General features: G+C 40.5%; 1 protein-coding gene and 1 long non-coding RNA gene across 7 annotated transcripts in view; one reads left to right on the top strand and one right to left on the bottom strand.

The window, feature by feature from the left end:
* The window catches only part of LOC140917282 (uncharacterized), a 219,342-nt gene that overhangs the window by 41,520 nt on the left and 151,294 nt on the right, over window positions 1-26,528 (bottom strand). The window contains exon 2 of one of the 6 annotated variants that reach the window (XR_012160779.1): window positions 1,505-1,603. The exons of the other annotated variants lie outside the window; for them this stretch is intronic. This is a non-coding gene — a long non-coding RNA (uncharacterized lncRNA). The remainder of the gene's footprint in view (window positions 1-1,504; window positions 1,604-26,528) is intronic. 6 annotated transcript variants of the gene reach the window in all.
* On the top strand, window positions 8,150-9,926 carry LOC140916972 (uncharacterized). The gene is made up of 2 exons (XM_073358868.1): window positions 8,150-8,808; window positions 9,385-9,926. Exons 1-2 carry the CDS (start codon window positions 8,223-8,225, stop codon window positions 9,924-9,926), a joined length of 1,128 nt encoding a protein of 375 aa, XP_073214969.1. The 5' UTR covers window positions 8,150-8,222.

Genomic DNA, 26,528 nt, shown 5'->3' with positions numbered 1-26,528 from the left:
GCAGTCTGGTGAAGGTACACTTCTCTGGGTTTGACCAAGAGGCAGGTTGGTCAAATTGCAGAACATCTCCTCAATGCAGACTGGTTTGGTCAATGCATGGTGAATGATTATGCCTGTGTAATTGTGGTAGATTTATTCAGAAGGGATTGGCTTTTGGTTAAATCCTTTTGTTGCTTTTTTGGGCGGGGAGAGGGGAGAGATGTCCTAGCAGTGCCATGTATTTGACTTCATTTTATTCTCCTTATGAAATAATTTGCTACTGCATATAAATGTTTTAAGCTATATTATTTTGTTAACCAAATACAGTAGTTTGGGTCAGATAAAACTGAGGCCTTTCCAATGTCTTTTAATATATTTTTAGGAAGATAATTGTGAATAGTTTTTAATGAAAATCTTTAGATCCTGTTAGAACCACTGAATTTGCAGCTTCATCAACAGATTATTTGTTTTTCAGATTTCTTTAACACGGCTTCTGAAATCTTGACAGTGTCTCATAAAATATGTTTTATTCATTAGGTGAGGTGCTGAAGCCTAACAAATCTACGTGTTAACACGCCACTTAATGCAAGAGATCTGCGATCATATCAGGACACTTTCTCAATGGGATGGAAGTAAAGGGAGGGCATTAACAAACCTGATAATTATTAACCATATGATCTTATAATTATTGCTGAAGATACATTGCTGATTTAAAGCATTTCATTACTGAAGTAAAGCATGCTAAAGTTACTGGCATGGAAAACGGAGGCATCTCCTGGTGGTTACCTGCAGTATAACATGACACTAACTTGACATTCTCTTTACACATGTATTGTATCACATAAAAAAATATTTAGGATTTTCAAAAGAGCCCCAGGAACTTAGGAGCCCAAGTATACCTAGGCTCTTTTGAAAATCCCAACCCTAAGCTATAAATTCTTACCATTGGAAAGGTCACTTTTTGAGAACAAGATGATACAAAGAAAAACATTACAGAAGTTGTGAGATCCTTCAAGGCAAATAGAATATTTAAAATATAGCCCTGCTGCATGTGAATTAGTTAAAATATATTTTAACTTCGAATGAAGGAAGACTCTTGTGGTTAAATTTCTTCTTATGTGTGAAAAATAATTTCTTTTCATATTGCTTTTAAGGCCCTTTGGAAGTGAAATACTTTTACCTAATATGTGATTTTTTTACATAAAATAGATGAACTATATTTAATTTTAGTAGAGAAAAATGTGTAGCACCTAGCCATTTAGTACCAAAATGCATGGCCTTGAGAAATGTTATTTTAAAGCTGTTTGCCTTTTAAATTGTAACAGTCTGTATATCTATTTGTCTAGACTCCATCAAGGCGACTATTGTAGCTGGAGGCATTGGTTTGAAGAAGACTAAAGGGCTACATCATGTCAAAGCCTCAAGTAGGAATTATTGCCTTTCTTGCCTCAGTTCACAGCTGTATTATGTCACCAAATCACATCACAGTGTAATCAAAGATGAATAAAATATTTTTTTTCTTTACCTTAAACGCTTTTCCTGTCAATTACAATCAAAGGACATGATTTCAGGTCTGTCAGTTTGCTGGGTTCTCTCCTACTGATGACTCTAAAACTGTAATCTGCTAAATATAAAATGAATCAGAGAAGTCTTAGAATGATTCTGCCATTAAGAAGAAGAATGTTTTTTCTCCCACAGGGGACAGAAAAGTAATTGGTCTTTAAAGAATGAAATCAAAGATGTTAAAAAATGACCCTTTTGATTCTTTCTTCTATAACTTTGCCTTTTTTGTTGTTGTTTTTTTAAGTAATTCCTCAGTCATTCACTAATTTCCTGCTAGGAAAGTATGCATAAGTGTTCTAATCAAAGCTATTCAGTCTCACATGTTATTAAAAGTAAACATTTAACAAGCATCTTGTTTTTATACTTCCACACTATTTTTTTGACATATTATTATCGATTAGGTGCTCTGTAATGGGCAAGCTGTAATCCTGCTGCAACTCCAACTTCTAGGCTGTTTTCTGATTTGATTACATCATTAACCATAATCAAAAACATTTCCCCAGAATGATTTTACCTTGGTAGTAGGGATTGCTTCCTTTGATCTCTGTGGCATCATTTTACGATAGGTTGCTCCTCATTTACACTACAAATACTGACAAAAATGAAAGTGGTATCTTTGCTAGCAATACTGGGTAAAATACAACAAAATAACTGGTTCAGCAGTCTGTACCAGCTGCTTTCATCAATGAACAATCACATTTATTTTCTTGGAAGAAAAAACAGCTTAAATCATGTATAGTGTTTTAACTGGCAAGACTTGCATATGACAAGGTCTGAAACTGTATATATAGGTATATATTTATGTGTCTCAGAGTAGCAGCCGTGTTAGTCTGTATCCGCAAAAAGAAAAGGAGTACTTGTGGCACCTTAGAGACTAACCCATTTATTTGAGCATAAGCATCCGATGAAGTGAGCTGTAGCTCACGAAAGCTTATGCTCAAATAAATGGGTTAGTCTCTAAGGTGCCACAAGTACTCCTTTTCTTTGTGTCTGTGTGTGTATATATATGTACGTGTATGTATATGTGTGTATGTATATATATATATGACTGTAGTTTTTTATATATATAAAAACTACATTCCTATTCCAAGAGTAGTAAAACACACCAGACATTAGCTCAGTTAATGGGATATTATTTCCACATATTATTATTCCCACATATAAATACGTACACAGACACCTTTTCTGTATTCTGTTTTGGAGCCTTAAACCTTTTCACCACTGCAACCTTTATTTAAAAATCATACCATTTAAAAATATGTATCAAGAAGAACTTCCTTTGTATTGTGGTCTTGCCAAACATCTCACAGCAATGAGTTTTATGGAACCTGGGTTATTTACTTACATTTTATTTAATTTTATTTATTTATTTATTTGAGTGCAGTAAAGTACTCGGTAAAAATCTCATTGACTGACAGTTTAATTTGTTATGTTGTCACCTTCGCGATGAGCAAATATGAAACTATAGTACTTTTTAATAATGCTTGTCATTATTGTGGGAACATTATTTCTTCATGAGTTAAAGGGGAGTTCTAGGGTGTTTAATTTTGCTGTTATTTTCATACCATGGAAATTTGCTGGGTATTTTCATACCATGGACATTTAAGAGGTCAGATATATGATATAAGAATGAGCATAGGACATCCGCTAGATTACCTGCAATGGAGAAGCAGCAAACAAATAGTCACTCCAAAGAGGAAAATTGAGATCTCAAGGCCGGTGTATTAGTTAAAATACTAAAACAAGATATGTGCTATACTAGAGGACTAAGAATTATATACCTGAAGCATATAATAAAATAATATTTTACCTCTAATATCTCAAGGGCCAAGTTATGGATGTGCTAGAAGGTCCAAAAACCATCCTAGCACACCCATGAAGAGGCCAGGCATAGTTTTGCTGCAGTGATCTGAGGATTGTAGGACATGGTGGGGCAGGAATGTGAATGTCTAGGAATGGGTGAGGTCACCTAACCTCTCGTCTCACCCCAGTAGAGTGAGTGCTGTGGAGAGCTCTGGCTGCCCATTTTAGAAGATGTAGTAAGAACAGTTTTTCCCCATGGATTTTTCTCAGTGCCAGGAGAGGAATAATGCCTTTGAAAATGTCTACAGGCATCACCACTAGAGAAATTCACACCTTCTCCTCTTGCCCAGCATGCTACTGTCTCCTAGGAGGCATGATTTTGCCCTAAGAGTAGCTAGAAAGTCTAAACAACTAGATAAAAAATCAAGCAAAGCAAACCTCCTGGTCTTACATTTATGCAAGTATATATCCAGACTACAGTCCTTTCCAAAGAGAAGGTACAATACCCCAGACATTTGCTTTATTAACACGATTTCACCACCAGGTGATTCAAATCCAGCCCTGGTTGTTAGTAAAAATCTTAGCCCTCTGTTTTGGTAACCTGTGTTATGTGAAATGAGTTAGTGGTCTCTGTCTTGTTTCTTGTCGAAAGTGTACACATCCCATAAACAACCACCATACTCAACAGCTTTTGGTAATCTCAGCAGGGAGACCCAGGACTCAATGGCTATGGAGAATGAACTATCATGAGAGCCTTCTAACTTGGGGCTGAAGCACACTGACATGACTTTCTAGGAGAGCTACCATAATCAATGCCCATACAGATAAGCATGATATTCAGTTTCCATTTTTATCAGTCTAGAGCTGAAGTATTCATATATTATTTTTAAAAGACTGTATATGATTTGTGTATTTTTTAAAAAAGCATAATAAAACACAACCCACTGTAGTCCATGAAACCATTATTCAAGCTAAGGTATTGTTTAACATTTTGTTCTGTCTGTGTATCTCTCTACATGAATAGCAAGCAGTTATACTGCAATCGTATGGCCCAGATAGCACAATCATACAGTAGGAATTTCACTGACTTAAACGTGATAGTGCAGTCCTGTAGTAGTCCCATATTGTACCTATATTTCTGCATCTAAACAGATGCCCATAGTAGGAACAAGATTCTGAACTCAGTTACACTGGCGTAAATCTAGAGCAACTGAAACCAGAACCTGGCCTTATGTGTTAACAGTTATGTATTTCACAGTGACTTGCCAATCTAATATGATTATGAGCAAACTCCTGCATTTCAATAACTAAAAACTCCATCTGTCAGAAGGAAAGTATGCCCGTGAGTAACTGATAATTGGTAGATTTTTGAAGATGAAGAGATAGCCTAACATGAATTGGGTCACATTGCTTCCTGTCCATGCCTGACAAGGAATGGTGCTACAGTATGCAAAGGTTAACAGGACCTAGCCTTTCACATGACTGGTTGGGACCGAGTTTAAAAGGAAGGGGAAGCTGTGTGGAAGGGGAATGGTGTTTCCTTTCCCCCCTGCCTGGTTAACATGGGGAAAGCCTCTGGGGAATTCTTGTCCAGTGTTTTTCAGTTGTTTTGCTGATTGTTTTGTGTACAGTAAAACAAGGCTTAAGGAAAAGGCCTGGATACACTAATCCCTGAAGCTTCATTTCCCTTCCCCAGCTGGTGTAACCTCTCAACAGCTTCTACCATGTAACAGCAGCAAGGATTTTACAATGACACACTCTCAATTTTGCATCCATCTTCTGATGACTAAGGAATGGACATAAAAATTCAGGGCTTTCCTGACAGGTGCAATGCCAACACAAGACAAATATACTCCCTTGTGTGTGTGTGTGTGTGTATATACAGTCATACACACACACACTGAAGTAATATTCTCTAAATTGGCCATAGTCTTCATAGTCTTATCCAACAAACACAGCAAATACAGGCAGCGAAGACAGTCTACATGCTTCAAATGGTAAATGCTTCTAGATTAACAGAAATATTTTGAAACAGCCAATAATTATAAAAGAGTTGCTTGCCATTGCATAATTATTTTATAAACCACATAACATACAACTGTTACTCAGCCACAGAGGCCCTCTTCCAACAGTACCATATGGCTAATGGCTTCCATTACACATCACACCATACTGAGCATTTCTTCTGATCATACTGTATTGGCTACTGACTCAGTTTGCCGTTAATGTGTGTGTTACCCTTTCACTGCATGTTTATTTTATGAGATTGTGGCATCTGTTTTTGGTGTTTATTCTAAAATGACAAAGTACTATGTTTCCAACCCTACCCTGAAAATTACCTCAATATTAATTTCCCAAGGTAGGTTTAAAAATGTATTTTTGTTGTCTTTTTCCCTGAGTCTTTGACAAACAACTTTTGGCCTTTTTGCATTTTGATTTAAAACTTCAAAGGCAAGAAGGGCTTCATTTCTTATCATTTAACATTCAAAAGGTAGAACTGAATTCCACTATGCAATATCAGATCTTTTCTAAATGATCCATTTGATGACAACAAACCCTTTCCCTTCAGGAGATAATTCAGAGTTGCCAAAATATTAAAATCTAAATATTCTTTTTTTGCATTCAGACCCCATAACAGCACCTCATAATCCATTCACAGCAAACATCTGACTTTAGTATTTAAGAGACATCACTGGGACAGCACATTTTTCAAAGTTTTGGTGGCATCATAGCAACTTGGATATCTTTTGATTTAAGAATAAAATCAGTAACAATAAAGTAAAATTTCAACCCAATTATAGCATGCTGCACGCTATGTGATGATCAGAACCGGAAGTACCCTTTAGATTTTAGACTGGTGCTGTGGTCCAAGCAGTGTGATGCAGGTGAAATTCCTCCCCACTCCCCAAGAATGAGAGAAAACGACCAAACTCTGTTTGAGGGTCCCAATCTAGCAAAAATCACTTTCAGTATTTGCATACTGGGAGTCAGGTGTACTTTGTGAGTCTGGGTCACTCACAATCACTCCCTAATGGGCAAATCCAGCACCTACCCCTGCAGCCACAGACAAACTCTTGGCAGCAGGATGGGTGAAGTGCTGTTGGGAAAGCATGGCTGCTGAATGCAGCGGGAAGCACAAAGTGGGGTGCACACATTACATGGTGTGCAGCCTGCTCCATGTGAGTGTTCTGCACAGAAATGCATGGGGAAGTCAGGGGAGGAGATGGATACTCCATAAAGGCATTCCATCCACTGGGCTGTAGTAGGCCCCATAGGATGGCTCCACAACTGCTCCATGGCTTGCATAGAGGATTCCTCCCCTCCCTTTAACCTCCACAGCTGCTCAGCATGCTACCCAACAACTCAGGCTGACCACTGAGCTGTAGACTGGGGTCTAAAACCCTGATCCATTGCTCACTGACATAAATGGGAGTCTTTCTGCTGACCGCAGTGGGCTTTGAATCAGACCCTGAGGTGTTAAAACAAGGTATCTGTCTTTTTATATTTTGAAAATAAATTTTGTATTGAAATAATAAGCGGGACTATTGCAGTCTTTAAGCTAAAGGGAATTTCACACGTGTTAAACTTGTAGGAATTAGCATTGACTGACACTGTGTCAAAATGTAAGATGATTGCTCCTAACGCTTTCCAGCATTAAGCAACTGAAAATGTTCTTTTTGCTTTTCAGTGAGCATAATTGTGCTGCATTTAGCCTTCCACTACATTTAAGTGCTAAGTTAGAGATGGTACAGAAATCCTACCTGAGCTTTTTGTTTTTACACGGAAGAGGAATAATCTGAGTAAGAGCTTCTCATGTGAAACTGCAAAATAGTTGCATAGAGCACTGCAACAGCGACATATGAATTTGCTAATATTTGCAGACTTCTGTACCAGTCATTATCATAAAGCTACTACCATGAAAAGTCAAAGCAATAAAAAAGAACCTTTAGAGTGTCTTATACAGGCTATCAGCAGCCTTTCATCATCCATCCAATTGCACCCATTTTTAATAATGTTTCTCCCCGCACTCAAGGAGCAGTTTTGACAGGCAGCTGCCCGGGATCACCTGTGGAAGACAGCCAATGGCGGTACTGCAGGGAAGCACTTGCAGAGCAAACGTTTGCCAGATCAAAAGTCATCATTCCCAATATGGCTGATGTCCAGCAATCTCAACGCAAAAAGAACCATGGGTGAGGATTTCCTACCTTTCTCTATCTGTACTCCATTTACCTTTTAGGCGTGCCTGTTTAGGCAATGGTGGAAAGAGGAGGAGGAAGGTATTAATCATCCCTTGTTTTCAGGTTGGTTTTACTGTTGTTAAGTACAAAATTCTGATGTATTAATTTCCTACAACATACTTCACCTTTCCTTGCTTTCCATGGCTTTGTACTTATTGTCACACAATTCTTTCCTTGCAGCTGATGTTCCTTGTCAATGAAGAGATACTCAGAAATTCAGCTGTATATATATGTATATGGCTGATTTTGGTGCAACTTAGTCATTTAAAGTAACTGACACTCAGCCCTGGTCTACACTAGGACTTTAGGTCGAATTTAGCAGCGTTAAATCGATTTAAACCTGCACCCGTCCACACAGTGAAGCCCTTTAATTCGACTTAAAGGGCTCTTAAAATCGATTTCCTTACTCCACCCCTGACAAGTGGATTAGCGCTTAAATCGACGTTCCCAGCTCGAAATTGGGGTACTGTGGACACAATTCGATGGTATTGGCCTCCGGGAGCTATCCCAGAGTGCTCCATTCTGACCGCTCTGGACAGCACTCTCAACTCAGATGCACTGGCCAGGTAGACAGGAAAAGAACCGCGAACTTTTGAATCTCATTTCCTGTTTGGCCAGCGTGGCAAGCTGCAGGTGACCATGCAGAGCTCATCAGCACAGGTGACCATGATGGAGTCCCAGAATCGCAAAAGAGCTCCAGCATGGACCGAACGGGAGGTACGGGATCTGATCGCTGTTTGGGGAGAGGAATCCGTGCTATCAGAACTCCGTTCCAGTTTTCGAAATGCCAAAACCTTTGTGAAAATCTCCCAGGGCATGAAGGACAGAGGCCGTAACAGGGACCCGAAGCAGTGCCGCGTGAAACTGAAGGAGCTGAGGCAAGCCTACCAGAAAACCAGAGAGGCGAACAGCCGCTCTGGGTCAGAGCCCCAAACATGCCGCTTCTATGATGAGCTGCATGCCATTTTAGGGGGTTCAGCCACCACTACCCCAGCCGTGTTGTTTGACTCCTTCAATGGAGATGGAGGCAATACGGAAGCAGGTTTTGGGGACGAAGAAGATGAGGAGGAGGAGGAGGAGGTTGTAGATGGCTCACAGCAAGCAAGCGGAGAAACCGGTTTTCCCGACAGCCAGGAACTGTTTCTCACCCTAGACCTGGAGCCAGTACCCCCCGAACCCACCCAAGGCTGCCTCCTGGACCCAGCAGGCGGAGAAGGGACCTCTGGTGAGTGTACCTTTTAAAATGCTATACATGGTTTAAAAGCAAGCATGTGAAAGGATTACTTTGCCCTGGCATTTGCGGTTCTCCTAGATGTAGTCCTAAAGCCTTTGCAAAAGGTTTCTGGGGAGGGCAGCCTTATTTCGTCCTTCATGGTAGGACACTTTTATCACTCCAGGCCAGTAACACATACTCGGGAATCACTGTAGAACAAAGCATTGCAGTGTATGTTTGCTGGCATTCAACCAAAATCCGTTCTTTCTCTCTCTGTGTTATCCTCAGGAGAGTGAGATATAATTCATGGTCACCTGGTTGAAATAGGGTGCTTTTCTTCAGGGACACATTCCTGCTGGGCTGTTTGCCTGTGGCTGAACAGAAATGTTCCCCGCTGTTAGCCACGGGGAGGGGGGAGGGTTGAGGGGGTAGTCACGCGGTGGAAGGAGGCAAAATGCGACCTTGTAACGAAAGCACATGTGCTATGTATGTAATGTTAACAGCAAGGTTTACCCTGAAAGAGTGTAGCCACTGTTTTATAAAATGTGTGTTTTTAAATACCGCTGTCCCTTTTTTTTTCTCCACCAGCTGGATGTGTTTCAATGATCACAGGATCTTCTCCTTCCCAGAGGCTAGTGAAGCTTAGAAAGAAAAAAAAACGCACTCGAGATGAAATGTTCTCCGAGCTAATGCTGTCCTCCCACACTGACAGAGCACAGACGAATGCGTGGAGGCAAATAATGTCAGAGTGCAGGAAAGCACAAAATGACCGGGAGGAGAGGTGGAGGGCTGAAGAGAGTAAGTGGCGGGCTGAAGAGAGTAAGTGGCGGGCAGAAGACAGGGCTGAAGCTCAAATGTCGCGGCAGCGTGATGAGAGAAGGCAGGATTCAATGCTGAGGCTGCTGCAGGACCAAACCAGAATGCTCCAGTGTATGGTTGAGCTGCAGCAAAGGCAGCTGGAGCACAGACTGCCACTGCTGCCCCTCTGTAACCAACCGCCCTCCTCCCCAAGTTCCATAGCCTCCACACCCAGACGCCCAAGAACGCGGTGGGGGGGCCTCCGGCCAACCAGCCACTCCACAACAGAGGATTGCCCAAAAAAAAGAAGGCTGTCATTCAATAAATTTTAAAGTTGTAAACTTTTAAAGTGCTGTGCTTAAAGTGCTGTGTGGCATTTTCCTTCCCTCCTCCACCACCCCTCCTGGGATACCTTGGTAGTCATCTCCCTATTTGTGTGATGAATGAATAACGAATGCATGACTGTGAAGCAGCAATGACTTTATTGCCTCTGCAAGCGGTGATTAAAGGGAGGAGGGGAGGGTGGTTAGCTTACAGGGAAGTAGAGTGAACCAAGGGGCGGGGGGTTTCATCAAGGAGAAACAAACAGAACTTTCACACTGTAGCCTGGCCAGTCATGAAACTGGTTTTCAAAGCTTCTCTGATGCGTACCGCGCCCTCCTGAGCTCTTCTAACCGCCCTGGTGTCTGGCTGCGCGTAACCAGCAGCTAGGCGATTTGCCTCAGCCTCCCACCCCGCCATAAACGTCTCCCCCTTACTCTCACAGATATTGTGGAGCACACAGCAAGCAGTAATAACAGTGGGAATATTGGTTTCGCTGAGGTCTAAGCGAGTCAGTAAACTGCGCCAGCGCGCCTTTAAACGTCCAAATGCACATTCTACCACCATTCTGCACTTGCTCAGCCTGTAGTTAAACAGCTCCTGACCACTGTCCAGGCTGCCTGTGTACGGCTTCATGAGCCATGGCATTAAGGGGTAGGCTGGGTCCCCAAGGATACATATAGGCATTTCAACATCCCCAACAGTTATTTTCTGGTCTGGGAAGAAAGTCCCTTCCTGCAGCTTTTGAAACAGACCAGAGTTCCTGAAGATGCGAGCATCATGCACCTTTCCCGGCCATCCCACGTTGATGTTGGTGAAACGTCCCTTGTGATCCACCAGAGCTTGCAGCACTATCGAAAAGTACCCCTTGCGGTTTATGTACTCGCCGGCTTGGTGCTCTGGTGCCAAGATAGGGATATGGGTTCCGTCTATAGCCCCACCACAGTTAGGGAATCCCATTGCAGCAAAGCCATTCACTATGACCTGCACATTTCCCAGGGTCACTACCCTTGATATCAGCAGATCTTTGATTGCGTGAGCTACTTGCATCACAGCAGCCCCCACAGTAGATTTGCCCACTCCAAATTGATTCCCAACTGACCGGTAGCTGTCTGGCGTTGCAAGCTTCCACAGGGCTATCGCCACTCGCTTCTCAACTGTGAGGGCTGCTCTCATCCTGGTATTCATGCGCTTCAGGGCAGGGGAAAGCAAGTCACAAAGTTCCATGAAAGTGCCCTTACGCATGCGAAAGTTTCGCAGCCACTGGGAATCGTCCCAGACCTGCAACACTATGCGGTCCCACCAGTCTGTGCTTGTTTCCCGAGCCCAGAATCGGCGTTCCACAGCATGAACCTGCCCCATTAGCACCATGATGCATGCATTGGCAGGGCCCATGCTTTCAGAGAAATCTGTGTCCATGTCCTGATCACTCACGGGACCGCGCTGACGTCGCCTCCTCGCCCGGTATCGCGTTGCCATGTTCTGGTGCTGCATATACTGCTGGATAATGCGTGTGGTGGTTAATGTGCTCCTAATTGCCAAAATGAGCTCAGCGGCCTCCATGCTTGCCTTGGTATGGCGTCCGCACAGAAAAAAGGCGCGGAACGATTGTCTGCCGTTGCTCTGATGGAGGGAGGGGCGACTGACGACACCGCTTACAGGGTTGGCTTCAGGGAGCTAAAATCAACAAAGGGTGTGCCTGTACATCAAGGAGTATTTCAGGCAGGACTGCACGGAGGGTTCCAATAAGAAATGGTGCACCAAAGTTATCGTTGTTATTGGAACAAGGAGGTTAGCCTGGCCTCTGATTGATACATGGCTAGATTAACCTCGCTGTGCCTTCTCTGTGACTGACTGCAGTGTGATCTAGACAGGGGAGGAGGAAAATGAGTACAAAACAAATCTGGTCTATTTCTTGTTCTGACCCACTCCATCTATCCTTTACATCTTTGGCTGGCAGCAGACAAAAAAGGCGCGAAATGATTGTCTGCCCTTGCTTTCACGGGGGGTGGGAGGGTGGGAACGGGGTCCTGATGATATGTACCCAGAACCACCCGCGACAATGTTTTAGCCCCATCAGGCATTGGGATATCAACCCAGAATTCCAATGGGCAGCGGAGACTGCGGGAACTGTGGGATAGCTACCCACAGTGCAACGCTCCGGAAGTCGACGCTTGCCTCGGTACTGTGGAAGCGCTCCGCCGAGTTAATGCACTTAATGCACTTAGAGCATTTTCTGTGGGGACACACACACTCGAATATATAAAACCGATTTCAAAAAAACCGACTTCTATAAATTCGACCTAATTTCGTAGTGTAGACATACCCTCAGGGAACAAGAAGAAAGTCCCATTCTAATACACAAACCCTGCTGTACTGCTAACAAAAACTAGAATCTTAACTATGTGTGAATAAGTTTTTTTAATTGACCTGGTCAATAAAGCAAAGCCAGAGTAAAACAGACATGCACAATGTGTACAAACTGAAGTGGAGGTTTCCCATGTATCAGACTTATGGGAAGCTGGCTGAAACTCCTATCTCTCTGTAATGCGGAAAGTGTTAGTAATACCATACGATGGGAATTTTCTGAAGAGGGTCAAAAGTAGAAGGCAAAGTAATAAAAGCTGTTTGATAAGGGCCTGATCAGTAGTCAACAGGAACCTTTCAACTACTGCAGTCAGCTTTGGATCTGGCTTATATCGCTTTGAATACCCATAAGATCATTTCAGGTAGTCATAAAAAGACATAATCATGAAAGTCGCCCATGTTCAATGTATAATACTGATATTTGTGAAATGAATGCACCTAGATATGTACCAATAGTCCTCTCACATTGGTTTGAAACCACTGTAATTGTATTGACTAGTATTGGTCAACATTTTTTATTTTTTTCCTGCAGAAAAATGGGGTTTCATCGTGTTTGTGTAAAAATGCAGTGTAGCTGTAGCCGTGTTGGTCCCATATATTAGAGAGACAAGGTGGGTGAGATATCTTTTAATGGACCAACTTCTGTTGGTGAGAGAGACAAGCTTTTGAGAAGAGCTGTGTGTGGTTTGAAAGCTTGTCTCTCTCACCAACAGAAGTTTGTTCAAATCTGGACTCTGTGAAGTGGAAACAACTTCAAAAAGCAGTGCTTTTTTGAGGACCAGCACTAGTATTGATGTCTATGGACTTAACTCCTTATTTATATAAGTCCAGGTATAAGAAGAATCAGCCCCATCATGTGGCAATTCAGATTATGAAGTGCTAGTGGGTCTTTCATGAGAAAAGACAGCCTTTCTTTCAGGAAATGAGTGAGTACTGGGAGCTGATAGGTTATCTAAAGTAAGATAGTATTATCAAATAAAGAAACCAGACAGTTACAATGAAGGAGGTAGATATTCAAATTAGGTTTGATCACAAAACAAACAGTCAAATGAGAGGGATCTACATGACAGATCTTCAGTGCACAGAACCATCAAATCCATCTGTTTTATTAAATTTAGTATTTTAATGGATAATATGTGTTATTGAATTGCCTGTTCACCATGCACTGAAGTTTTGTCTTGGTCAATGATATCTTGATGTCTGCAGTGCTCAAATTATGCCTTTCTGCCCACCATATACCTAACCTCTCACTGCAACCTGTTTTTATTTATTAATTGTATTATAATAGTGCCAAGAGGCCCCAATCAAGATTACAGCTTCCGGGTGCTAAGCACTGTGCAAACACATAGTGAAAGGCAGCCCCTCTTCCAAAGATCACCCAATCTAAATAGATAAATGAAGGGAAGGGAAACAGAGGGATAGAAGGGGGAAGTGACTTGCCTAAGGTTAGACATCAGGTCTGCAGCAGGGCCAGGAATAAAAACAAAGTCCAATGCTTTATCCATTTGACCAGTGGTCCCCAGACTGTGGGGCATGCCCCTCGAGGGGGGTGAGGAGGAATGTCTGGTGTGGGTGCACAGCAGGGCCTTTGCCAGCCCCCATACGTGTGCAGGAAGGAAGCACCACCCAGCCCCACTCTGTCCCCAGCTCTGATCCAGCCCTACCCTCAACCCCAACCCCATGCCACAGCAGCAGCCCTGACTCTGCTTCCGGCCCTGGCATTACCCCTGTGGCTTGGCCACAGACCCCCAGCTCCAGCTCCTGGACACCAGTCCCCACTCCCTGCTATCGGCCCCTGGCTCCTGCTCCCAGCCCCCATTCCTGGCCCTGGCCGCGGAGGGTGGGGGTGAGGGGGTGCAGACACATTCCATTACTGATCAGGTGGGACATGAGAGGAAAAGTTTGGGCACCACTGCATGACAGCATGGTGGTTAAAAAAAAAACTTTAAAAGGTGGAGCAAACCATCACTTTTGCAAGAAGGAAGAAGAGAAAAAAGAATGAAATATCATTATTCCATTCCATTTCAAACACTAGCTCTTTGATCCACTGCTGATTGTGGGCCTGTCTGACATTCTCCCTGGACTGACAGCTGTTGGCATGGATAAAAAGCTTTCCAAACTAAACCCTAATTTAATGAGAAAGATGTGAAGATTATAAGATTATGTACACACAGAACCTGTGGGTGTGAGCTAGGAAATCAGTTTCTTTATCTTGGTAAAGGAGTTATTACTAAAAGCTCACAGCTCCCCAGTTTTACAGAATATGATGATTTATCTCTGTACAGTGTCTCCAAGATCTGTCTATTTCTCCCCATTCTCACTGACAAAATCCTTGTTCAATACATTTTTAGACATGATGGAATGCAGGCTCCTGGCTCTTGCTTATCAGATAAAAAACTGAAGGCATACAATCTCAGTTTTGGTTGCCTAAGGCTGAAAAAAATGTACCTTTTCAGATATTTATTCAACCTCTGGATTTTAAGAGACCTCATTTTGACACACAGGACAATCTGTCACAACTGTGACAAGCTATTTTTGTGAAACATTCACCTCCCAAAAGGAGTAATAGTTAGGCTTGATTGTTTTTTCTATCTCTGATTAACATGCCAAACTCCTTGATTTTAGTTACCTTGGGGAAGATGGAAGCCAATACAGAAGCATAGGTCTTAATAAAGACAGTAGATTTATTGTCTATCATCTTGCTGGCCATATAATTTAGTATTAAAGGCTTACCTTCTGAAAGGGAATATCTAGTACTTTACTAAGATTTTGCTCATGAACTAAAGTCCCTATAAACCATGTTGCATGATTTATAGATTGGCTTTTCCCAGCCTGAATGCAAAAGTTGAATGGTCTGCTCCTGAAACTGTTCATTCTGAAATGGTTTGGGGATATAAGCATACACTCAACAGAAAGTACAGAATTTGTCTTTCTTTTCTAATTGGTCCTTCCCTCTCCCCACAACATCTTCTGGAGCAATAGGAATGGGAGACACATAAAAAATAAATTAGGAGCATATCCAAATTACTGAAAATGCATCACTCATGAAGAACTTCATTTTTCTGATCTTGAGGACTGGCAAGCAGATCCAAAATCCCTCAAAGGTGACAACATGTAAGTGGACATGAGATCTGCCAAAGACCGTATTAAGCATAAGCAAACTGGAACAGCTTTCAGTCTCAAAAACTCTAAAGACCAGATTGTAACTGATGTATAGTGTAGAGTGCACAAGGATATGTTACAGTTGTAATCCTTGTGCCTGGAGCAATGCACAATCTGCCCCTTCGGTGTGCTTCTTGGGGGAGGAAGGAGTTGAAACTATGGGTCTGCCTTATCCAGTCCAAGGAGCAGGTCAGCTGCTTGGGAGGGTGCTGCTTGCAATGAGGTAAGGGAAGGCACAGCCTATGCAGGGAGGCTCCATGTGGATGAACTTTCATTCTCCTTCCAGCGCTGGCCTGCTCCCCAGGCCAGAACACTGGGAAGTGAGCAGTTACAGAGCGTCCAAAGAAAAGTAGGGGAGCCAGGCCTCAGTGGAGTCCACAGTATCCTTAATAAATTCCTCTGTGTTAAAGGAGTGACACAATCCCATGACAAATTTGTTATAGATTCCCTCTTGTACCAAGGAATGTTTAGGGTAATTGTTGTTGAATCTACTATGAAACCCTCAGAGTCTATAGTAGGAGAAAAGGTTAGAATAGATGTATCTTTGTTTAACAAGAACCTCAAGGTCTATAACTGATGAACTGTGGTTGAGATATGCAGCCTGAAGAGCACTTCAGGGTCTGCTCCAATGAAAATATTGTCTAAGTACATAAGCCTAAGAGCTGAACAAATAATTCACAATGAATAATGTATTTGATTAATTTCCAGTCTCTCTCTCTCTCATAATTGTCCATGGACAAAACATAAAATTCTTAAATTTATTCATCATTCACAAAATTATTCACAATCTTGTTCAGGGAATAATTCTACATCTTCAGATCATTTACAATCTGGATTGTGAATGTGTAATTTGCAGTTCCCACTGTAACATATGTAACTCAACAACACAGCACAAATTTCAGTCGTGTTATTTAGTCTGACCTGTGACACATGTAACTAACCAAGACAGCGTGGATTGCAAACTGTGAATTTTACAATCGAATATACCAATTGAAATTTATTTTAAGTGAATATACAAGCAGTCAGGCTAAGTCACTTTTCACAAGTAATTTTACTAGTATAATGCAAGTACTTAAACTTTGATTGACCTGCTGTTTAGTTCAAACAAATATATTTGGCAAAAGAATTCCTCTATTCTTGTAGCTCTAATGATCATTCGTTCTCACAGAGATCCTAGAAGATAAATAAATGGTCTCAATAACTACTCACATGAGTAAGTACCATTCCGAATAATGGGAGAGTTCACCTGAGTAAAGCTACTCATGTGCATAAATCTTTGCAGGATTGAGCCCTAAAGGGGCAAATCAGATAGGAGAAAGGAATATTGCAAACAAGTGAAAAAACTGAGGTGAAATTGGCAAGTGTCTCCTTCCTGCTACAATTATTTCCCTTCCTTCACACCCATGTCTTCATCTGCTTCCATCTGTCCCTGATGGGCCCTCTACTCTACAGTGCCCTCCTTCCACACCTTGTATCTCCATGTCCCCCTTCCCCAGCAGTGGCTGGGTGTGAGAGAGTTGTACAATGAGCAGTTAGACAAACAGAGTATGTACTCTGTTGTCCAGTGTGTCTAAAAGTATTCCAGAATGGGGCTTGTTGGGTCAGGGCAAACAGGGTGTGCCTCCTCCTTGAAGGTTCTGAGAATCTCCAGATGCTTCCCTTGTGTCCTGCTTTTGAACTTTCCAACACACTGCTGTACATCTTATCCCACAATTTCCTTTGTTCCTTCTAGTCTACTAAATTCACCAACTGTTAATCCAAAAACCTTATTTCCCCCATCAATCTGCAAATAAATTATTCACAATTTTTTTATTTATTTTACCAGCTTTACTCATCACCACAGTAAACACCCTGGAGGCAATGCACAGATGGAAAATGATTACCTTCCATGGGTACAACTCTCTTCCAAGAGAATTTGAGAATTGTTTGTACTTGAACGCCTGGGAACACTGAGTAATACTGCTCAGTTCTGTTTTTGCAGGAAAATTCCCTCCGGATATGGTGGGTATTAAATCTTCCAGACTGTCTAAGCCAAAGAGTTGAGCCTTCATAAGGACGTTTAGGGCCCTAATATTTAAAACTGAACAATAACCCCTAGGAGACTGACAATTTGAGGCTAGATTCTGATATCCTTGCTCCTGGTGAGTATTCCATGAGTTAGTTCTACTAAAATCAATGGGATTATTCATAGCATGAGAAAGCATCGTGAGTAAGGGTGGCAGGATCTGGCCCAGGAAGTTTAATTCATGACTATGGACCACCTGAGATTCTAAGATTTCCTAGATCTATCATGGCCTGGAAGGTAGCTGTATCTGATGTTAGTAGTGAAGGAGGAATCCCTCGCCGTGGATTACAAAGGAAATACAGAGAGAACCCCCTTTGACATGCAATTTACAACTCAGACTGGAAGCTCGTGTGTGTCCCAAATTTGAACACAAAATCATAGATTGTTTGAAGTTGCCACACACTGGTTTGGCAGATGCACTAGTGCCAAGGCCCCATTTAACCATGACAAGTTTGATCTAACTTCTCTAGCAGGGTCTTGCTCTTCAGTGATGCAGACTATAGATTCTGCAACATTTTCAGACAAATTCCAGCCTCAGATTCAGGAAGTTGCAATCGACAACTTTATACCCTTCCCAAACAACTCCAGAAACTGGTTGCAGTAGAGAACCATTGCGTAAACCATTAGTGCAGAATGCTCTGCAAGTCCCACATGGGTGCACAAAGGGTGTGGAAAGGCTAGCTGTCGTCCAAACACCACCAAAGCCCCATTCAAGAACTCCAGCTATGGTGACGTATTTTGGACAACACATGTCACTAGGCTGTGTCTTAAATGCAAAATTTATCCCATATGCACTTTATAATCTGGGCAAATTATTTCAATTACCATTTTGGATTTACAGTGACTTTTTTTTAAGTTCTTTCTGCTTCCAAGTACATGGGGTGTTTGCTTTTTTATATAACATTTTAAAGTTGAACATTATATTTGAATATTTAACTAAACAAGAACCTTCAATTCATATTACATTCAAGAAATGACACAAACAGAGTTTTGAGCATATTGTTTAAATAACAGACAAGAATATATCAATATTATGTGTTATATAAAAATTATATAAGGTAATAGTTATGGAATTATATTTCCTATCTTGGAGGGAAGAATAGATTTCTGTCACAGAAATGCCTTTTGGCATCCAAAAAGACAGGTAGGTTTTCATCAGAGAGTTTACTTCTTGATTTAAGGATGTTTAAAACTTTTGGAGCCATGGCAGCAGTCATGAAAAACTGGGATTCCTGGGAATTTGTTCATCTCATTAGCAAGAAAAGGAAGAAATATATTAAAAACAGAGAAATACCCCACAATTTAGACACTAGAAGAATAATTATTCACTTTTTGATAAATGGTTTCCAAGAGAAAGGGGAAAAAAACAAGGCAAAGTGGAATGAAAGAGAATTATCTTCCTTACCAGCATGTATTTACTGAAGTGACTTGGACAAGGACACCAGATTCAAAAGTAATTCTCAAGCCTTGTTTACAAAGATGGAAGAGACATTCCTTCAGTTTATCCTAAGCAGGAATCTGAGAGCAAGCTTTGCCTTGAATGCCCTTCCAAATGGAATTTAGATCAACATGGGATATTTTTGGATGCTTATTTATGAATTGGAACATGATTCTTCAATCATAGCAGCTGATACAATCATAACTTAACAGAAATTAATTCCTTCACTTGCCAGGCACCTTCAGAGCATTTCTATTATACAGCCACTGGGGTGCTAGCCACAAATGGTATTTCTTCTCTTCAGATTTCCTGTTTGTTACTCACTAGTTATCTCTTCATATTTTCATCTTATAAAGGTAAATTTGGGATTCTCTAAACAATATGCTAATTGAATCTATTGACAACCTGTGCTATATCACAATGTTAGGTTTACTTTAAGTTTTAGAGTTTTTTAATTCACTGGTGGTTTGTTTATTATACTGTGACCTTCTCAAGGAAAAATAAATTAGTATAATGAACAAACCACCAGTTTATTACAAAATTCAAAAATTTAAAATAAACCTAGCATTATGATATAGTTCAGATTACAAATAGATTTAGTTAACATGTACATTCATATTTAGGCACCTAAATAAGTGGTCTGATTTATAATAGTGCTGTCACCCATTGAAGATACTGCAACCTTTCAGATAAGGAACTAATCTACATTTTCAAACCTCTGGTTTATATTTCAACTCACTTTTACTGGGAAACAAGAGGAGGGCAAAATGGAAGCTACAGTACAACATAGAACAAACCACCTTCTAAGAGATAAAGACAGACCCACACATCACAGTGCTTTTCTGAATCCCACAATGGCTTTCCATTTGACATCAGATCAAAGTATTAGTCCTAATGTTTAAGATCTTAAGAGGATTAGGTCCTCCCATCCCCCTGCTGGCTTTTTTAGAGGCTGCCATCTATTTACAACCCTCTGAGACAGCTGTATCCTATAGGGCCACTGTAGGTTGTGGAGTTCAGTGTGAAATTTTTCAGGAGTTTCATTGCAGAAGGTCCCTGAAGTGGCACTTCTACTACAAGAGACCAGAATGAACCTGTATATGACCATCTTCAGACTAGATTGTAAGACTCCCCTCTTTGCATAAACCTTTCTCTGCTGTGATGATGAGTCAAAACCCAGCACTGACTCATAATAATAACTGGATGAAGGTCAAACAGTGGCAGAAAATGAGGGCCCTTTGAGGCACCAGCAGAAAATAAACAAATGTTCACATCTTATCTGGTGGTCCTAGAAGGAAGTAGCAAACATAGGGGATCTAATCTAAGAACTGGGGAGATAATACCAAAGGGAGTGTGAGGAGGGTTGCAGATCAGCTGGGATATTTAGTTAAGAGAAAAATCATGCTTCCCCAAACATCACACAGTATTTGCTCCAGTGTGAAATTCAGTTATGATTCAACTAATCAAATTCTCGGAATTTGTCCGCATTACTCTGAACACAGAGTTTACACTGCAACTTAAGTGCCAAAATAAATTTGCTTTAATTCTCCTGAATAACATTTCTAATGTTTGGACATACTCATGTGTTCAATATTATACTCTTGCATTCTTGATATAATTTATGAAGACTCTGACATTTGTCTCAAAACTGTCTATGGAGTAAAGAATATAACAGGTATTGACTGCAGTATAGATTAATCATTGGCAAGTCATTCAGAACAAGAGAGTCATTAATGTTTCTAGTTCAGTAGTTTTAGCAAAAATGTGTCATGAATGTGTCATGACAAGGCTCTACTATTTTTTTGTTATTTTTTGTTCAAACTCAACTTCTGATGCAGCTGATAGGAGGGAGGGTGGATCATAATGAGAACTGGTCAAAAATGAGAAAATGGTTTCACAACAAAATTTGAAATTGTACAGTTGTTTCCATTATGCAGGGTTTTCGGTATGTAGTGACATTGTTCACATTTTCCACAATATTTCTGTTACCAAAATTGTTTTTAATTTTGTTTTGTTTTGTTTCCCAATTATGCTAATGATTTCATAAATAATTTTGATAAAATATCAGGAAAAGTCACCATTGAAAATTTCAAAAAATATGGAACATTCTGAGTGTGGACAACTTTTTATTAAGTGGGGAGTTTTACACATTTTTTTTTTTAAAAAAAGACGTGAAAATTTTTGATTGGCTGTAGTCATAGTACCCTGTAATAATAATTTAAAAAAAGGCTGATGATTTTTTTTAAAAAACCATGGAAATCAGACACTTGAGGTCACAGTTCTCTCACGAGTCTCTTTTTGGTCATGACCAATAGAAGGGAGTCACTGCCCTGCACTTTAAGCGGGGCGGGTGGAGGGGGTTGTCTCGCTGGCCGGGAGAAGAGGACAATGCTTTCTGGCTTGGGGGAGGAAGGGGTTGTCTGACTGCCCGGGAGAAGAGGGCAATGCTTTCTGGCTTGGGGGAGGAGGGGAGACATAACACTGCTGGAAAAGCAGTCATCGTGGTGGATGACTCACCACCTCGGAATGAGGGGTTTAAAAAGGTCAGCCTGGGCCTGGCCCCTCCCCTCATTCACTCAGAACAGGCTGGGCAGCACACACCCTCCCTCCCTATTTAGGTCAGAAATATGACCGGTGTTTAGCTATATTGCTGTGGGCATTATGCTAGCCACCCCGTTAAGGGGGGCTGGGAAGGAATTTTTCCCTTACCACCATATTGGCCAGGTGCAGTGGGATTTTTTCGCCTTTCTCACAGCAGGTTCAGGTGGGCTCAGTTCATGCATAGCATGAGGGGCAGTAAGCTATATGTCACAACTCTTTATTTAAGCGTATAGAGGATGTTCAGTGCAGGTACTCATAAATTAAAGCACAAAAGAACAGATAAATGGCTTGGAAAAAGAATTAAGGAGAGGTACTTGGTAATTGAGCAAGCCGGGGGCAGTTGGGGACTCCTCTGATTGGTACAGCAGGGAGTCAAGCCCCCCATCATTATAGTCCACCTTAACCCATCCTACGAGGGGGGTTGGTTGGTAAGGTCCCAAGAAGGGAATTGCTGGATGGACCTGGATGACAAGCGGGGGAGCTGGTGGAAGTCTCCCCCCAAGCCCGCTGGAATTGGAGGGTCCTAGCAGTGGATTTGCTGGAGGGACATAAAAGGAATGGTGGGGGCGGGGTGAAAAAAGCACTCCTCCCCCCTCCCTGGTGAATTGTGAGGGTTTTCACCTGCACTGCACATGTTATCCACCATGCTAGTCCCAGGCATCTGTGTAATAATAAAGTTGCAGCCTGATTAAACCCATATCTAATGTCTCCTGTCATTCTTTCGGCATAGCCAGACAATCATTCTGTTTTCCTCAGCCAGTATTGCTATGGCTATAGTGTGGCTGAGACAGAAAGGACAGACACACTGCAGTGCTTTCTCAAAGAGACCTAAAAGTATATGGTAACTGTATATGGAAAAAACATAATAGACATCACAAACTATGATTGAGATAAAGAGCATTCAAAAAAGAATTAGAGATTTACATCAATAATAAGAATAGCCACAATTAAACTAGCTAAGATAAAAATGTATGAGAGATAAAACCCTCATTCTTCAGGACATAACCAAACACTGAATACATGGAATTAGGATGACACTTCCCCATAGTCATGGTAATACATAATTGTCCATTATGGGGATTTATTATAACTTCTCCTGAGCCCTCTGGTACTGATTGCTATCAGAAAGAGAATACCAGATGGATCATTGACCTGATGTGGTATGTAGGCTTCTATGTTTCTATTTCCTTAGGTCATCATAAAACAGATGACCATACTACTGTAATTCATATATAAAACAAGGAAACTTCAGTTTCCCTTGTGTGTCGATTTCCAACCTGAATATTACATTTGCTATTTCTGGTTATCTAACACAGAGCCTCATGAACATTTAAATTTAGCACGGGACTAGACAAAGATATCAGCATGTTATCAAAATGCTAAAACACATTTTCTTTTTATATAGATACTGTTTCTGAATTTATTTGCTTTAGTGCTTCAAGAGTTTGTGTAAACCAACAGTTGCACACAGTGCAAGAATCAGGGAGTTAAGAGAAAGCTAGCTGTTGTATGAGGATTGTGAAGCTAGTCTCTCTTATGTTTATAAATCAAAATCTGGTTGGCACACTGGCCGTGGTGCTTGAATTCCATGCACTCTTTTGATACTTAAGCTCTGTGACGGAATGGCTTTTACTTAGCATATTTTCTCAATAAGGCACCAATCAAGCTGAAAAAAATTGTTTAATCCATGACTTGGTCTAAGGCCAAGTCAAGTTGGTCTCATTTATCATCTTTTTAAGGTGGAGCCTTTAAATACAGTCAGATGACACAGCGCTAAGTTTTGTAACCCATATGGTGAAGGTCTGGTTCCATTACTATTAACAAGTCATTGTTAATACCTTTTTGCCAAAGTAGCAGAACACAGTGCTTGGTCAAACATAAAAGCCTTTGAACATTCTTATGGGAATTCAGTTAGTATTTAACTGTGTAAATGCACAATTTGTTTCTACTATATAGACCTTGAAATGAGGTAGATCCCAAAGGCTAAACCAAAACATCTGCGAGATTCTGTATGGGTCAAATACTCTACTGATGTTATTTTCTCTTTGAAAATTGGTTTACAAATGGTTAGCAAAGTGTTCTCACAGAGCTAGATTTTATTATTTCATTACTGCGCTTTTTGTCCAGTGTTCAGAAAATAACTTTGTGAATTCAATACAATGATTACTGCCTGGAGGAAACATATTATTTAGTTCTTTGAACAAATTAAAACAAGTATTTTAGTTCCTCTTCCTTACTACCAGTGTAAAAGAGAAAAAGGAAGCCTGGACAAAAGAAAGAGTGTGTGACTTGGATTGTCTCTGCACTGCAGATGGTCAGAAAATGGCATTTACTTTGAACATTTTCTAAACAAATATTTATTTTTCTCCTTCCACCTCCCCAGATTTTTCTATGAAATATTTTTAATCAAAAATGAAAACTGTTGCTGTTTTCAATTCTTCCATTATAAATATAGAAAACTTTGAAAGAAATGAACATTTTCATATTGGAAAAAAGAACATTTTTCAACACAAAACTGACCATCTCTATTTGTACAAGCAAATTATTAGGTACATTTTTGTCGCTTTGGGGTTGTTTTCAGCAGGCATAAATCTGAAGTCTTGAGGGTACTCCAACTTGATACAGGGAGAATAGTACAACCAGCATTAGGACCATAGAAAGGCAAAGGTGAGCATTAAGTGTAAGACGTTTTGGGCAGATCTACTGCACAACGGGTTCTGACCCATGTAGCCAAATTCTGAGGTGAATCTAAGTAAATCTAATAATTCCAAACAGATACATTAATGAAAATTGCAATCTGTTGGTAGACAAACAGAAGGAAAGGCATAGTTTATCAAATAAAAAATGAGTTGTCTAATTCTGGTCACTTGAGTTGATATAGTGCTATAAATGTTAGATAGATAATGAGGAGTTCAGACAATGATGAAGACTGGAATTTCCCTCCCAACACTTTTGAAAAATATGTTAAGAAAAAAAAAAGATGGGAGAGACAATAATACATGTGATGATGCACAGTGAAGAAAATCTTGCTAATAAAATTATTCTAGACTAGTTAATCCAAACGGGAATAATATAACAGCAGTCATGATGCCAACATCACTTTGAAACTAGTGCGATCTGCTGAGTATGTGCTCGTTATATAACTAAAAGATGTCTTGAGGGCAGTTTTAACTTTAAAAAAATTCTAAGATAAACTTCATTGTGGCAAACTTCTGCTAAATCATAATATGGAAGATACAAAAAATGTCAGAGTTCAAAAGGGAGCTAGATAGATTCATGGACGATAGGTCCATCAATAGCTATTAGCCAGGATGGGCAGGAATGGTGTCCCTAGCCTCTGTTTGGATTGGGTGACAGGGCATGGATCTCCTGATGATAACCTGTCTGTTCGTTCCCTTTGGGGCACCTGCCATTGGCCACTGTCAGAGGACAGGATACTGGGCTTGATGGACCTTTAGTCTGATCCAGAATGGCCGTTCTTATGTCAGTCTGCATTCAAAGCATATAAGAGCAACTTGAGCCAAAGAGGTCCTCTTTGAGTCAGCTCTCCCAATTCCCAAGCCTTAACCTAAAACCAACCTTGCTCTCTGTCCTTTTCCATGCTATAGTGTGGCATTGAATCACACAGAATTTAATTTTGTGCAGAAGGAAAGTTGCAAAGACATTTGTACTAAGCTGCAACATTTCAGGTCAATATACATTACAAAACATAAAAACCATTCAATCCATTACAGATTGAAGTGATGCTGTGAAGTGATGAAGTGAGCTGTAGCTCACGAAAGCTCATGCTCAAATAAATTGGTTAGTCTCTAAGGTGCCACAAGTACTCCTTTTCTTTTTGCGAATACAAACTAACACGGTTGTTACTCTGAAACCTGTCATTACAGATTCACTGTCTTGTCAATTTTGCTCCAATTTTGTTTCTTTTCCTGTACTTTTTTGGACATGCATGGTTTTCCTTTGTATATGATGCAGGCTTCCAGATCCTCAAACCAAATTCTAAAGGGAAGGCTATAGACTTTTCAGGAAAGTTGTCTAGCTTGTGGCTTTGAATGAGACGTCACTTTTATTTTGAAACTGGGCAAAAATCCAAAATACATATTGCGAATGTATGGACATGATTGAATCTTTATCATTTTAATAATGATGACTCACTCTGCTATTATTTCTAATTCTTCTTACAAATTTTTATTATGGAACTGGATTACTATGCCATTTTCTGATCTTGTTACAATATTTGTCTCAAGAATGAGAGGGTGCTCTCAGAATGTTAATTTATCCTATTCTGTGAGTTTTAGTAGCATGCTCTGGTGTGATCTTTTTAATCTGCCTCATTTTGATTATTTGGACATTCTTTTTCCTATTCCATCTCTAGATTTTTGATTCTTCTGACATATGACAAATTTTAATGAGAATTGGAAATGGACACCTCAATCCCATTGTTTGTACAAACACATTATTGTAATCCAACTATAATGAAACTCAAATCTGGGCAAAAATAATTTGGCATTGCATAAACATCACAAGGATATAGTCTTACGATTCTAGTTCAGTTTCCAACTTGCAGGTTGAAGCTAAGAGCAATGGATGAAGATACTGGGTACGTTTTGGTCTGGTTTTTTGAAGCTCACATACTCTTTCAAACTGCATTTGTTAGCATTGTATATTTTTTCCTTAGAACACTTGCTCACATTCTTGTAATATATTTTCTTCCCTATCCAGTTGAAACCAGTATGTTCATACTAAGATCAAGGTGAAAATATTGACATTTAAACTGTTGGACATTTAAATAAAATTCTTGTGTAAGTATCTATTAGGTAAAATTTACTTCATGCCATTTTCAATCAACTACACAGGCAAGCAGTATATATAGAAAAATAAACCCTCCTATTCATACTTACACAAATATTTCATATACACTTTGTTTATTCATGGGAAGAAACTGAGCATATCTTCCGCAGTTTTACTGCAGGTCATCTG

The sequence above is a fragment of the Lepidochelys kempii genome, chromosome 9, assembly GCF_965140265.1.
Source record: "Lepidochelys kempii isolate rLepKem1 chromosome 9, rLepKem1.hap2, whole genome shotgun sequence".
NCBI classification, from domain to species: Eukaryota; Metazoa; Chordata; order Testudines; family Cheloniidae; genus Lepidochelys; species Lepidochelys kempii.
Note: the sequence above shows the minus strand (reverse complement) of the source record. Positions and strands in the feature narration are given on the sequence as shown.

Bases quoted from the DNA above. Each gene is read 5' to 3' on its own strand.
- LOC140916972 (XM_073358868.1), top strand. From the start codon at position 8,223: ATGCAGAGCTCATCAGCACAGGTGACCATGATGGAGTCCCAGAATCGC. The intron at 8,809-9,384 runs GTGAGTGTACCT...TTTCTCCACCAG, and splicing joins AGGCGGAGAAGGGACCTCTG to CTGGATGTGTTTCAATGATC.